Source organism: Hemibagrus wyckioides, linkage group LG12 (genome assembly GCF_019097595.1).
Source record: "Hemibagrus wyckioides isolate EC202008001 linkage group LG12, SWU_Hwy_1.0, whole genome shotgun sequence".
In the NCBI taxonomy this organism is placed as follows: Eukaryota; Metazoa; Chordata; class Actinopteri; order Siluriformes; family Bagridae; genus Hemibagrus; species Hemibagrus wyckioides.
In genome coordinates, this window is record NC_080721.1 from 14,056,050 (window position 1) to 14,071,752 (window position 15,703).

The 15,703-nt window shown below is 40.0% G+C and overlaps 1 protein-coding gene across 9 annotated transcripts in view; it reads right to left on the reverse strand.

Annotated features, from left to right (window-relative positions):
• LOC131362781 (RNA binding protein fox-1 homolog 3-like) overlaps window positions 1–15,703 on the reverse strand; it is a 207,788-nt gene that overhangs the window by 154,258 nt on the left and 37,827 nt on the right. For 7 of the 9 annotated variants that reach the window (XM_058405057.1, XM_058405054.1, XM_058405060.1 and 4 more), the window contains exon 2: window positions 7,868–7,965. In XM_058405057.1, coding sequence (XP_058261040.1) covers window positions 7,868–7,889 — 22 coding nt within the window. In that variant the 5' untranslated portion in view covers window positions 7,890–7,965. Of the gene's footprint in view, window positions 1–7,867; window positions 7,966–15,233; window positions 15,380–15,703 lie in introns of those variants that run through there. The other 2 variants (XM_058405055.1, XM_058405053.1) reach the window with 2 other exon arrangements.

Below are 15,703 nucleotides of genomic sequence, written 5' to 3' on the forward strand. Positions count from 1 at the left end.
CTGAATTCATGCAAATCAGCATCTTTGGGAGGAGTTCAGTGCTTAAGTAGTGCAGACTCTGTCACTTATCTAGGATCGAAAATGCTGTAGTGTCTGTGACCTCTCTCTCTCTCTCTCTCTCTCTCTCTCTCTGTCTCTCTTCCCTGGGACGACCAATAGCCCACTGCGTCAGATCGCGTATCCGTCTTTTATTTCCGACGTCGCTTCAACGGAACTGTTGCAAACTTGGCTGATTTTCTAAATTGCCTGCTATCGACTGATACTGGACCAGCTTGCATGAGTCGGAAACATTCACACTCAGTCACACACACACACACACACACACACTTTATGGCTTTGCTAATGCAGCCAGATAGGAAACATGGAGCACCACAGCAGAACCAAACAGCCACACACAACTGCTCACATTACTAGGCAAGGTCATTAAGCAAGAGATTAACTTCAACACACACATACACACACACACACACACACACACACTTGCATTTCCACTTGGCATTACAGAGTCATTACAAGAAATAAATGAATCAATTTTCTCACCAAAACATTCAACCTGGATCTACTAGGATCATATAGCCAAAAAGTAACAGAAGCTTATTTGCAGCGCTTTCATTTAATGGGTTTATTTCTAGTGGTCAGTTTCTGGACAGCGCTGACACTGCAGACTCCTTCCATACACGTTACGTAAACATCTCTGTACACAAATCTTTAACAGAGCAAGCGTTTTAAAAGAAACTAAACATCGAGTTTATGTTCAGGCCACAAATTCTTCATTCATCACAGTTAATGAGCTGTTCCTTCAGAAACCATCACCTACCAGAAGTGGAGTGTTTATACAGCGGCTCTTATAGAAAATTAATCAACACCTTCACTCAGAACATAGAATTAAACAGTGGCATGGAACAGAGCCCAGTGATGACTTTTGAAGAGACAAACACACGTCTCGTCTGATAAATTGCATTATTTTTCATTTTTCGAACTTCTTCTTCTTTCAATACGGCGTTGACAAATTCGCCGCTGACTTCTTTAACCACGCATGGCATCCACGCACTGCTGCATCGCCGCTAACGCGTCCTCTTTAAGGATTCACTTCTTGTGTCTGTACAGTAGACGTAGCATCTCCACCCTCAACCCTTTGACTAATGTCTCTATCGAATCGCCAGAAGGTGACAAATGCCGCTCTTAAACCTAAATGCTTAATTTCCGCTTGCGTCCACGGCGAGTGGCACTCGTTAATCAGTGCCTGCTCCCCCTCAATCCATCAGACGCAATCAGAGTGCTTCTCAGAGCAATTACCTCTGCCCCCTGCTTTGCATTCTGGGTATTAGCCCGAGTCCTCTTGACACTCGCCGGTCGCTAAGTGACAGCGCCGTGCGAGGGGAGGAACGCATTACTGATCTGCTGAAGTCATAAGCGAGAATTTAATGTGGTGCTGAAAACATGGGGAGGGAAAAGCAACAGAATTCATCCTTTACTGGACTTTGGGTGTGTCGCCAGGTTCCTTTAGGGAAAGGAGACTAAAACATCTTTCTAAGTCTTTATTAAGTGCAGTCTTGGTGGCTGAAGGATTCCCATGATGCAATGCAAGTTATTCCTAAAGCCTTCATGTACAGCTCCTTGTTCTCCTAGATTTTCATGGCCCCATGTTCTCAGAATCAAGATTTTTTTATATTCTAGAGAAGGAAAAGTAAAGCCCAGTGGTTAAGGTGTTGGACTACTGATTAGAGGGTTATGAGTTTGAATTTTAGGACCACTAAGCTACCACTGCTGGGTCCTTGAGCAAGGACCTTAACCCTCAATTGCTCAGTTGTATAAAATGTCATGAATGTAAATGTAGTGTTTATATTGTTTAAGGACTATATATTTATTCCTGTGGCCCCATGTTCTCAAGATCAAAGTCTTGTGTTCTCAAGGTCCAATATTTCCAGAACTCCATGTTCCATGAGTCACACACCGATCAGGAGTAGTATTGTGAGCAGTGAGAGGTGACGTGAATAAGACTGAGTATCTCCTCATCATGGCACCTGTTAGTGGGTGGGATATATTAGGCAGCAAGTCAACATTTTGTCCTCAAAGTTGATGTTAGAAGCAGGAAAAATGGACAAGTGTAAGGATTTGAGCGAGTTTGACGAAGGGCCAAATTGTGATGTCTAGACCAGAGCATCTCCAAAACTGCAGCTCTTGTGGGGTGTTCCCGGTCTGCAGTGGTCAGTATCTATCAACAGTGGTCCAAGGAAGGAACAGTGGTGAACTGGAGATAGGGTCATGGGCGGTCAAGGCTCATTGATGCACGTGGGGAGAGAAGTCTGGCCCGTGTGATCCGATCCAACAGACGAGCTACTATTGTTCAAATTGCTGAAGAAGTTAATGCTGGTTCTGTTAGAAAGGGGTCAGAATACACAGTGCAGGACGGGTCAGGGCTGTTTAAGCAGCAAAAGGGGGACCAACACAATATTAGGCAGGTGGTCATAATGGTATGCCTGATCGGTGTATGCTCTCAGGGTTTTGTTAAGTGAAGTAGTCTTTATTTGTCACATATACATTACTGCAAAGTGAAATTCTTTCTTCTCATATCCCATCCTGTTGGGGTCAGAGCGCAGGGTCAGTCATGATGCAGTGCACCTGGAGCAGAGGGGGTTAGGGGCCTTGCTCACGGGCCCAATGGTGGAATCTTGGTAGTACTCAGGCTTCAACCCCAATCGTCTGATCAACAACCCAGAGCCTTAACCACTTGAGCTACTTTTTCTGGAGTATTATTTCCCAAAGATACTACATTCCCAAGTCCCTAAAATTCCAGATCCTTATATTCACAAACTCCTGTATTCTCCAGTCTCTCTCTTTCCCTGTGAGTGTGTGTGTGTGTAATTAAAATAAGTTTGATAGGAGGGAAGTAAAAAGAATGAATATTCAGTAGTTAAGTTTACACACACGCCAGGTGTGTGTGTGTGTGTGTGTGTGAGAGAGAGAGAGAGAGACAGTGACTAAACAGTGTAATGAGCCTGGCAGAACCTGCATACCGCTCGGCTGGGTTTTATGAGTGACTGTGCACACACACACACACACACACACACACACACACACACTGGAAAATCCCCCCTGCTGTTAAGCCTGCTGGGGGACACCTGTGTCGGTGTCACCATTGTGTGTGTGTGTGTGTGTGAAGTGAAACAGTAGAAGGCAGTCTCTGTTCCTCCCCGCTGTTAATCTGCTGTAAATGAACACACTTGTTGTGCAGTGGTGTGCGAATAAACACATTTATCACCTCCCTCACATCCCCCTATCTGCATAACACACACACACACACACACACACACAGAAGCAGCAGTACACACTGCTCAGAGGTAAGTGTCCCCATACTCTCATACACTCTTCTTAGTATTTGACCTGATTTAACTACAAAACAATATCTTTTGAGTTTTCTATTCAGAATCTTAAATAACGATGCAATGTATTTCAGGTGCCATGATGGCACAGCGAGTACAGCATCAGGGTCCGAGGCTCGATCCTGAGCTCTGCTAAATTACCCCCAGGTGTAAATGAGTGTGGGAGATGCCCTGAGATGGACTGGTGTCCCATTCACGGTGTGTACTGGACTTTCACACAGTGTTTTTTTTCCCCCTGATCCACCTTTTGGTTCGTGTCCATACACATTTGGATGGATTCTGGATTCAAGCAAATAAAAAAAATAATAAAATGATAATAAAAACAAACAAATTAATAATAATAATAATAATAATACTAATAATAATAATAATAATAATAATAATAATAAGTTTATTAAATTGTTAAGTGGCCAAAGTGGATAAAAAATAATAAAATTCATGATCCATTTAAGCTTGACTATTTGAATAGTTTCCAACTCTGATTGGTTCTAAGCACAATGCCATGCAGGCAGTCAGGGTCTAACAGTCTCACCAGAATCCGGAACATTCCCTGAATTGTGGACATTTCTGTTTTTCTTCAAAGTGTGAAAATGAGTTTGGTTTTGTTGACACACAAAATGTCTTTGTATAAATAGTTCTATTGACGTTGTGCCCCAACATTCAAACCGTTATATGCATTCTAGCCCTTAGAACATTCTCTCTCTCTCTCTCTCTCTCTCTCTCTCTCTCTCTTCTCTCTCTCTCTCTCTCTCTCTGTCTCTCTGATTGCTGACACAGGCAGCCCTGGAGAGCCACAGCAGGATTTATGGTCTCTGTAATGGGTGTTTCTCAGCAAATGCCTCCGTCAGCACTCTCTCTCTCTCTCTCTCTCTCTCTCTTTCTTTCTCTCTCTCTCTCTCTCTCTCTCTCTCTCTCCCTCTCTCTCTCTCTCTCTCTCTCTCTTTCTTTCTTTCTTTCTCTCTCTCTCTCTTCCTCTTTCCTCCACTGCAGAGAAATAAGCAGGGTCTGTGTGTCTACATGTGAGGATGTGAGGCCTTTTTTCCAGTAGGTACAGGGAAAACAACTCCACAAAAGGAGAGATATGACATGGAAAGAATTAGTCTATTTTAATAAAACTGTTTATAAAGCAGCAGAGTAAGCAAGGATGAAGGCCACAGCGTCTGCCACAGCCCCATGTGGGTCAATGTTTCCTCAAACTCTGTACTGTCCATTTGTTTGGTGATGTTTGTATTTCATTTGGTGGAAATAGGGATGTATTTCCTACATGAATTAATCTCTCTAAAGATCTCTGTGCTTGATGGTGTTCTGTTTAGATAAAGCTGTTCTTAATGTAAAGTAATAATGTAATGTTAATGTAAAGTTATTGCAAGATAAAGAAGCTATGTAGATAATAATATATCTTCATCTTCAGGATTGCTGAGGTCATTTTAACAAGTAAACTAGTGAAACAAGTAAACAAATGAAAATACACTGATCAGGTATAACATTGTAAGCAGTGAGAGGTGAAGTGAATAAGACTGAGTACCTCCTCATCATGGCACCTGTTAGTGGGTGGGATATATTAGACAGCAAGTCAACATTTTGTCCTCAAAGTTGATGTTAGAAGCAGGAAAAATGGACAAGTGTAAGGATTTGAGTGAGTTTGACCAAATTGTGATGGCTAGACCACTGGATCAGAGCATCTCCAAAACTGCAGCTCTTGTGGGGTGTTCCCGGTCTGCAGTGGTCAGTATCTATCAAAACAGATCGGAACGGTGGTGAACCAGCGACAGGGTCATGGGTGGTCAAGGCTCATTGATGCACGTGGCGAGAGCGAAGGCAAGACCGTGTGATCCGAGCCAAAAGACGAGCTACTGTTGCTCAAATTGCTGAAGAAATGAATGCTGGTTCTGATAGAAAGGTGTCAGAATACACAGTGCAGGACGGGTCAGCAAAACGAGGACCAACACAATATTAGGCAAGTGGTTATAATGTAATGCCAGGTCGGCGAATATGTATTAAAGTCTAGAATATCTTCACATTGTCCACATATCCATGGTGTGTGTGTGTGTATTAGGACACACCTGTGTATAGTATATCATCTGCATCACTCTGATGTGTGGTTAGCAGAAGTTGATTGTTTGCATATCATGATTTGTGAACTATAGATCATGATCATCTTCATTAGCATAAAATACAGTGTGTGTAGTAAATCAACTGTGTGACCCCGTTGTGTGTGTGTGTGTGTGGGGGAGTATTAGATCATCCACACTGATGTGTGTAGCAGATCATCTGTGTAACTCTGATTTGTGTAGGAGTAGATTTTCTGCATAACTACAGCATGTAATAACATACAGTATGTGTAGTAGTTGATGTGTGTGTGTGTGTGTGTGTGTGTAGAAGATCATCTACATATTGTACTCTACTGTATTGTACAATAAGTGTCATAGTGGTATTAGGACAGCTTAATAACCATGATGTGTGTAGCATTTGGTATGGTCAGAGAAATAACTCTCTTGTCCACCTTCAAGAGTCTTGGACTCTGTAGAGCAGCATGACAGTGTTTTGCTTCCTACCTGGAAGGTTCTTCATATCAGCTGACGTGGAGGGGATCAACATCTGCTCCACACAGACTTTACATGGTGTCCCATTAGGCTCAGTACTTAGTCCTCTTCTTTTCTCCCTCTATACTCATTCTTTTGGTGAAGTTATATCTTCACATGGGTTCTCTTGTCACTGTTATGCTGATGACACTCGACTCATCTTCTCTTTCCCTCCATCTCAGCATGTCTGGCGGACATGTCATCATGAATGGCACATAAATCCCAGCAAAACTGAACTGCTGATCATCCCAGGTGAATCATCCCCAGGTCAGTATCGTGATATCCCTGAACAACTTGATGATCTCCCCTTTGACCACTGCTCGCAACCTTGTGTTAACCATGGACATTCATCTGTCCTTTTCCTCACACATTATCCTCACGTCATTATCTCCATCGGCCATTTTTATCTACACTGGGTACTCGGGTGCTTGTTCAGTCTCTGAAGACTGTAGTACCGCAGCACTCTCCTGGCAGGTCTACCTCTGAGTGCACCTCAACCTCTGCAACTCATCCAAAGTGCAGCTTTTTCAACCTTCCAAAGTTCTACACCACCCCATTGCTGCGCTTCCCTCCACTGACTTCCAGTAGATTTAAAACACTGATGCTTGCCTAGAAAGCTAATAACAGACCAGCATTCTCTTACCTCAAAGCTCGTATCACTCCCTGCACTGCAACACACTGCTTCAGATCTTCCAGCACTGGTTCCACCATCTCTCAGTGTTACGAGGTAGGTGTGCAACAAGACTCTCCTCTGTTCTGGCACAGTGGTGGTGGAATGAACTTCCCATCGATGTCAGAACAGCTGAGTCACTGGCGGTCTTCAAAGGATGGGTGAGGACCTACCTCCTCCTGAAATACTTTAACTAGCTCTTTTTGTTTTTTTGTTTGTTTGTGTGCTCTTCTTGCAAAGATTCCCTCCCAGAAGAGTGATGACTGATGGTATCCTTAGTGATCTGTGATCTAACGAACAAGTATACATGTATTCATTGTCTCTATGGATGCGTGCGTCTGCCAAATGCCGTGAATGTAAATAAATGTAAAGTAAATATGTGTAGGAGAAGTTGTAGGTCAACTGTGTAATCATGGTGTGTGGTTAGTAGATCATCCACATACTGTACTGGACCATAAGGTACACTTTGTGCAGTAATAGAAGTCATAGTAGTAGTATAACATGACATATAACATAACTTTATAACATGACATATGGGTAATGGATCATCTACATACTGTAGTAATGTACAGTATATGTAGTAGTAGTAGGTCAACAGTATAGCCATGACATCTGGATAGTAGTAGGTCTTCCACATAACCCAATAATAGACCATAAACATAACACTGGATCATCCACATAACCATAATATGCAGTATGTGTAGTAGTAGGTCATCTGTGTAACCCTGATGCGTGTGTAGTAGTAGTAGTAGACAGAGTAGTAGGAGTAGATTGTTCTGTGTGTGTGTGTGTGTGTGTGTGTGTTCAAGTTTGAAAGAAGGAAACAGACTGAAAGAAAGATGGTCTTTGGAGAGTAAGCATATTCCTCTTCTTAATGTGCAACTGCAGAGAGCCATCAATCTTAGAGAAAACATGCAACATTAACTTTGCTCTCTCTCTCTCTCTCTCTCTCTCTCTCTCACTCACACACACACACACACACACACAGATTCTTCTTTATAAAAGCATCAATCAACTGTCTGTCCTTTTGTCGGTCTGCCTGTCTGTTTGTTTCAGTCTCTATCTCTTTCTCACTCTCGCACACTCTCGCACACACACACACACACACACAGACACAGACACAGACACACACACACAGACACAGACACACACACACACACACACAGACACAGACACAGACACAGACACACACACACAGACACACACACACACACACACACACAGTGACTGACCTGTCCAGATGGGAGTCTCCATGTACAGCAGGCCAGTCCAGTGAAGAGTCTCTCACTGTTTCCACACACACTCACACATACACACACTGCTCTTGTTCCTGTAACACACACACACACACACAGGAGAGAAAGAAGGGGTGAAAAGATTATTAAAATGTCCTCCAGATAAGATAAGATTCCATATTCTACAAATGAGTACACACATATGTAGGTGCACACACACACACACACACACACACACACACACACAGTCATTACTTTGCGGTTATACCAGTGATATAAAGTGACAGGTTCATTTTTTTCTTGGTGCTTATCAAATAGATCTACTGTGGTCAAGATGCAGGACAAACAGACTGCCATGATATCCTGCTCTAACTACACAGAGACATGAAATAATGGTGAGACTCTGGGGATGTGTAAGTGTAAGTGTGATTAGCACATTAGCATCCTGTAATGAAGTCTAAAGTTTAGCTTCATCATTGTGTGAACACTGGCACACCTTACTGCTAAGTTGCCTGTTAAATGTAATCAATGTATTGTAATTAGCATGCCTGTGATGGACCAGCAATCCTTCCAGGATGTGTTCCTGCCTCCAGCCCATGGTCCAAAAAATTACTTTTAAGCAAAATGTAATCGATGGATCAAGAACTACATGAATAGTGTGGCATATATTTATTCAGTCCATATATCTCGCATATTTAGTTATATAAACATCCCATGCATCATGCTTAAAGACACTGATATCTGTCCAACTGGAAGATATGATAATCTTTCTCACTAAAAGACTCCCTCCTAGACAAAGCCACACCCCCCTGTGGATGTGTTCTAATACATATAATAATATAAAGACATGTATATAAAGTGCCCAAGATCCAAACCTTGTTAAATTTATATAAATCACATGATTTGGCTTAGACCCCGATTTTCATTTACCTGTGTATATGTATATATATATATATATGTGTGTGTGTGTGTGTGTGTGTGTGAGTGTGCGTGTTAAGGCATGTTTATGAATGTTTAAACTTTCTGACATACACCCAGACTCTAAACTAGTGTGTGTGTGTGTGTGGGTGTGTGTGTGTGTGTGTGTATGTGTATTGATTCCATCCCTGTGGACACACAGCAGCTGTAATGAAGTGTGTACTGGGAGCATCGGGATCACGGCATAAGCAATTAGTCATTCATCAAAAGTAATTAAAAACTGCTGCTTCTCTCGGACTGACTGGAGACACACTAATTGCTGAGACACTAAAAACGAAGCATGGGAAATAAACAAAGAATCCATGCCTGCTGCTGAAAAAAATGCAGTTGTGATAGCCAACAAACACACCACGTTTTACAGCGGGGTCCCTGACATAACCCGGTGGTCAGATACTTATTTACTATTTTAATGATGTTCCTGTGATGAAGACTCTTTGTAATAAACAGAACTCATTAAGCATTAGTGAGTCCATGTGTTGGGGAGGGGCAGGAAGTGAGGCTAGGTTGTTTATTATCAAAATCCAGCAAACAAACAAAGCAAAATCTGTAAAAAAAAAGGAAAACAATGAGCAAATGCAAAGAGTCACCACAGAAGATAGCAAGAGTAAAGATGCAAGGCTCAGACAAAGAAATATAAAAACAGTACAAGTCAAGCCATGATTGAGATGTTGGACTGGATTTAAATGGTCTGACAACAGGAAGCGGGGCATGGTGAAGAAGAAGTGGTTAGTTTTCCAGAAGAGGTGACCTCTGCTGGCATGGAGGTGGAAGTAGAAGTGAAACTAGATCTTGATATGTATCTAATTCAATATGTATCTTGATGTAAAGTTTGTGTAAAGTAAATCTGTACTATGCCACATTAGATGCAGAACAAGCTACTGTAAGGTATGTGTAAAGTAGATGTGTGCAGTGCTGCTGTAAAGTACATGTGTACAGTGCTGCTGTAAAGTAGATGTGTACAGTGCTGCTGTAAAGTAGATGTGTACAGTGCTGCTGTAAAGTAGATGTGTACAGTGCTGCTGTAAAGTATGTGTAAAGTACATGTGTACAGTGCTGTTGTAAAGTAGATGTGTACAGTGCTGCTGTAAAGTAGATGTGTACAGTGCTGCTGTAAAGTAGATGTGTACAGTGCTGCTGTAAAGTATGTGTAAAGTAGATGTGTACAGTGCTGCTGTAAAGTATGTGTAAAGTAGATGTGTACAGTGCTGCTGTAAAGTAGATGTGTACAGTGCTGCTGTAAAGTAGATGTGTACAGTGCTGCTGTAAAGTACATGTGTACAGTGCTGCTGTAAAGTAGATGTGTACAGTGCTGCTGTAAAGTAGATGTGTACAGTGCTGCTGTAAAGTAGATGTGTACAGTGCTGCTGTAAAGTACATGTGTACAGTGCTGCTGTAAAGTAGATGTGTACAGTGCTGCTGTAAAGTAGATGTGTACAGTGCTGCTGTAAAGTACATGTGTACAGTGCTGCTGTAAAGTACATGTGTACAGTGCTGCTGTAAAGTTTGCGTAAAGTAGATGTGTACAGTGCTGCTGTAAAGTAGATGTGTACTGTGCTGCTGTAAAGTTTGTGTAAAGTACATGTGTACAGTGCTGCTGTAAAGTTTGTGTAAAGTAGATGTGTACTGTGCTGCTGTAAAGTTTGTGTAAAGTTTGTGTACAGTGCTGCTGTAAAGTAGATGTGTACAGTGCTGCTGTAAAGTTTGTGTAAAGTAGATGTGTACTGTGCCGCTGTGAAGTATGTGTAAAGTAGATGTGTACTGTGCTGCTGTAAACATAGGTGTAAAGTAGATGTGTACAGTGCTGCTGTAAAGTTTGTGTAAAGTAGCTGTGTACTGTGCTGCTGTGAAGTATGTGTAAAGTAGATGTGTACTGTGCTGCTGTAAACATAGGTGTAAAGTAGATGTGTACTGTGCTGCTGTAAAGTTTTATGTAAAGTAAATTTGTGCTGCGCTGCTGTATAGATAGGTGTAAAATAGATGTATACTGTGCTACTGTAAAAATAGGTGTAAACTAGATGTGTAGTGTACTGCTGTAAAGTTTGTGTAAAGTAATGATGTATACTGTGCTACTGTAAAGATAGGTATAAAGTAGATTTGTACTGTGCTGCTGTAAAGTATGTGTAAAGTAGATGTAAAATATGCCACTGCAAAGTTTGTGTAAAATAGATGTGTAGTGCTAGGATATGCAAATTAGGTCTATGTAATATTCTGCTATATAATATATTATGCTATATATAAGTATATAAGTATTAAGTAGGTAGTTAATTAGTATTGTGTTGGTGTATAGTAAAGTAGATGTGTAAAGTAGATCTCTAATGTGCTGTTGTAAAGTGTGTGTAAATTATATGTAAAGTAAATGAATAGTGTGTCACTGGGAAGCATGTCTTAAATACAAACTCTAAAGGTTTGTAGATCTCTAAAGGTTTGTCTTTACATCTGTATTGTTCAATTTACAGTTTTGATATGAGCAGATTCTTTGGAATCTTTACTAAAGCTAAATGTAAAACTTTACATAAGCTAAGCAAACAAGGATATGTAACCTTCATAACATTTGAGCAATACACTACAAAAAACAAATTGGGAATTGGGAATGTGCCCAAAAAATTTCAGCCAAAGATTGTTGAATACAGATAAATACAGTGTGTGTGTGTGTGGGTGTGTGTGTGTGTATGTGTGTGTGTGTGTGTGTGTGTGTGTTTATACCATTTGCCATCACTGTGGGGGCCTCAGCTATCCCTTGTCCACAAGCCTTTTTTAATGTCCTGTATTAATCAGGCCATTCATTAGTGTAATAGCTGTCATTTCTCAGGACTCAGTGCTGTGATTCATGTGCATTAGGCAGCATGTCAGCGCAGGAGTGTAAGATTTATTGCAGCGTTTGCACCAGGTAGTGTGCGGCCATATTTCATTACGCAGACAAGCTATTAAAACTCTCCATTGATTAAAGTACAGCATAAGTGGTTTGTCATACGCCAACATACACACACACACACACAAATAAGCACAGTGTGTGTAAAGTGTGGTGCTGTCAAATAGAGGTGCAGTGTGGTGCTGTAAAGTATGTGTAAAACAGCACCAAAGTATGCATAAAACAGATGTGTAAAGTACTTGTGTAGTATGGTGCTGTAAAGTATGTGTAAAACAAATGTGTAAAGTACACGTGTAGTATAGTGTTGTAAAGTATGTGTAAAACAGATGGTTTAAAGTACACGTGTAGTATGGTGTCATAAAGTATGTGTAAAACAGATGAGTAAAGTACACGTGTAGAATAGTGTTGTAAAGTATGTGTAAAACAGATGAGTAAAGTACACGTGTAGTATGGTGTCATAAAGTATGTGTAAAACAGATGAGTAAAGTACACGTGTAGTATGGTGTCATAAAGTATGTGTAAAACAGATGAGTAAAGTACACGTGTAGTATGGTGTCATAAAGTATGTGTAAAACAGATGAGTAAAGTACACGTGTAGTATGGTGTCATAAAGTATGTGTAAAACAGATGAGTAAAGTACACGTGTAGTATGGTGTCATAAAGTATGTGTAAAACAGATGTGTAAAGTACACGTGTAGTATGGTGTCATAAAGTATGTGTAAAACAGATGAGTAAAGTACACGTGTCGTATGGTGTCATAAAGTATGTGTAAAACAGATGTGTAAAGTACATGTGTAGTATGGTGTCATAAAGTATGTGTAAAACAGATGTGTAAAGTACACGTGTCGTATGGTGTCATAAAGTATGTGTAAAACAGATGTGTAAAGTACACGTGTCGTATGGTGTCATAAAGTATGTGTAAAACAGATGTGTAAAGTACATGTGTAGTATGGTGTCATAAAGTATGTGTAAAACAGATGTGTAAAGTACACGTGTAGTATGGTGTCATAAAGTATGTGTAAAACAGATGTGTAAAGTACACGTGTAGTATGGTGTCGTAAAGTATGTGTAAAACAGATGTGTAAAATAAAAGTATATTGTGGTGGTGTAAAGTATGCGTACAGTAGATGTGTAGTATGGTGGTGTAAAGTATGTGTAAAGTAGACATTTAAAGTAGATTTGTATTGTGGTGCTGTAAAGTATTCGTAAAGTAGACAACTAAAGTAGGTGTGTACTATGGTGCTATAAAATATGCAGAAAATAGAAATGTAAAGTATATATAAAGTAGATGTGTACTGTGTTGCTGTAAAGTATGTGTAAAGTAGAAATGTAAAGTAGATGTGTACTGTGTTGCTGTAAAGTATGTGTAAAGTAGAAATGTAAAGTAGATGTTTATTGTGGTGGTGTAAAATAAAAAAATTATATGTCACATACATAATCGTACACAGTATGATATGCAGTGAAATGCTTATATGACTGTTTTGACCCTTGAAAATGAAAAAGGAATAAGGACAGAAAAAAGAAAAGCATAAAATATAAAATACAAAATCTAAAATTTTTACAGTAGGTAAAATAAAATATAAATAAAAAAATATATATAAAGAATAGATATATAGAATAGGGTATGGTATAATATGTACATAGAATATGTATATATAATATATGTATATAGAATATGTATAAAAATGTAAAATGTAAACAACTGTATAAATAACTGTAATAAATAACAAAACTATATAAAGTGTGTAAATGTGCAATAAATGTGCAGACAGCAGCAGTATGGGGTGGTCATGGAGTGAAAGGAGATGAAGAACAGCAGTGTTTTTGTCCATCTTTTGTGTAGGTGTGCACAAGTCCTCTTTATGTGTAAACAGGAGCTGAAATGCACAACATATATGTTTTATGTTTTATGTGTTGTGTACTTCAGTCCTGCAATGTGCAAATGTACAGTGTGGTTGGTTGTGGTGTGTTCCAACACATGTGTGAAGGAAACATCGCAAGTCCAATCAGTTGAGTCCTATATGGAGTTCTGGTTGAAAGTTTGTGTAAAGTACAATATGTGTTTGTTGACAGCATTCACACTTATGTTGAGTTTTATATGAAAGAAGTAAGAAAGTATGACTAATAACAATGCAACATTTCATATAAATGATGTTGTGTGGATTATTCAAAGTGTAGGTGTGTGAGATGATGGTATTTCCTCTGCACTTGTTAATGTGTATAATAATGTGATTGAGCTTACATATAGCATTGGTTTTTATCAAGTCTCTTGTGGTAGAAATATTATCCTCCTGCTGATTTTAAATATACATATTCAAAAAATAAAAATAAAAAACAACGTGTACGGGTTTCCAAAACCAGTCTAAGCTAAAGGAGAGTGTGTTATCATGAAGAACATGGTGGTGCTGATGATCTATAGAGCTTTCTCATGCCTGAGACCCAATCACAGACATGATGAAGTGGTTTATTTGCCCAACTTTCATCAGACTCCAAAGCATGGTTAATCTCTTTGTCTCTCCACTGTCAGAAGCTGATTAACCTTTTAATAGGCATTTACCACACACACACACACACACACACACACACACACACACACACACACACTGTGCCCTTCTCCTCACACCTTTGTGGATAAATGTAGATGATGTTAAACTAAAATAGCAAGATATGGAAATTGTGACCATGCAGAAGATGTGAAGTGAGTCAGACACTGAGAAAAGGAGAGTGAGACAGAAAGAGAGAGAAAAGAGAGAAACAGAAAGAGAGAGAGAGATAGGGAGACAGAGGGAAAAACAGAATAAGAGAGTGAGAGAAAGAAAGAAAGAAAGAAAGAAAGAAAGAAAGAAAGAAAGAAAGAAAGAAAGAAAGAAAGAAAGAAGGGATTTTTTCCCCTTTCTTCATCATTCTTTCCTTCTCATTTTTTCTTTTTTCATTTTCTTTTCATCTCTCTCTCTCCCTCTCTCTCTCTCTCTCTCTCTCTCTCTCCCTCTCTCTCTCTCTCTCTCTCTCTCTCTGTGTGTGTGTGTGTGTGTGTGTGTGAGGTGGATAGAGGTTGCATGCCGTAAAGGGGGAAATATGTAAAAGTGTGGCCTGCATGGCATTTTGAGAAAGCGTTTCGTCGATGAGAATCATATTAAGATGATAAAGAACAGATTCGGGGGCTGAGCCACATCGATCGGGCCCACGCTCACTCTCCGGCACGCTCCATGCAGACGTGTTAATGAATCAAACGCTGCAGTGTGTGTGTGTGATAAGTGAGGGAGAAGAGTCATTACAATTGTGAATCGGAGTGAGAACCACGAAGGAGAGGATGAGAAAGGGAAAGAAAGAGAGAGTATTAACTCCTTTTCTTCACTCACACCTCCGGTAAATAGGGCCTAATTAAGTGGAAACAGTGTAGCAGAGCTTTTCGTCTTCATTAAGACCAGACAAGTAGGAAAGTGAAACATAATTGGGAACGGTTCCACTTTAATGGGATGACCAAAAAAAAAAAAGAAGCGGTCCGGGGCTGAACACCTGGTCCACTGCTTCTGAATAAACTCCACATTCATGCTGCAGTGATGGAGATACACATGATGGAACCTGCAGCCACGGATCACAGATCACACCGGAACTGCGATCAGGACGAATGTACACTTTCTAGCAGACTTCCCTGACTCCTGCTGTAAAAAAAAAAAAAAAAAAAAAAACCCTCATTAATTATCATCATTATTATAATCAGTTTGATTTATACAAAGTGTGTGCAAGAGCTCAAGGGCACTTCAGGAAGAAGGGGAATAAAGAGAGGATGAAAGGGTAGAGGAAGGGATGAGAGAGTGCAGAAAGAAAGAAAGAAAGAAAGAAAGAAAGAAAGAAAGAAAGAAAGAAAGAAAGAAAGAAAGAAAGAAAGAAAGAAAGAAAGAAAGAAAGAAAGAAAGTCTGGATATTGACACAAATAAAGAAAAATAAATACAATGAAATTATGACACTACCACACTACACTACAC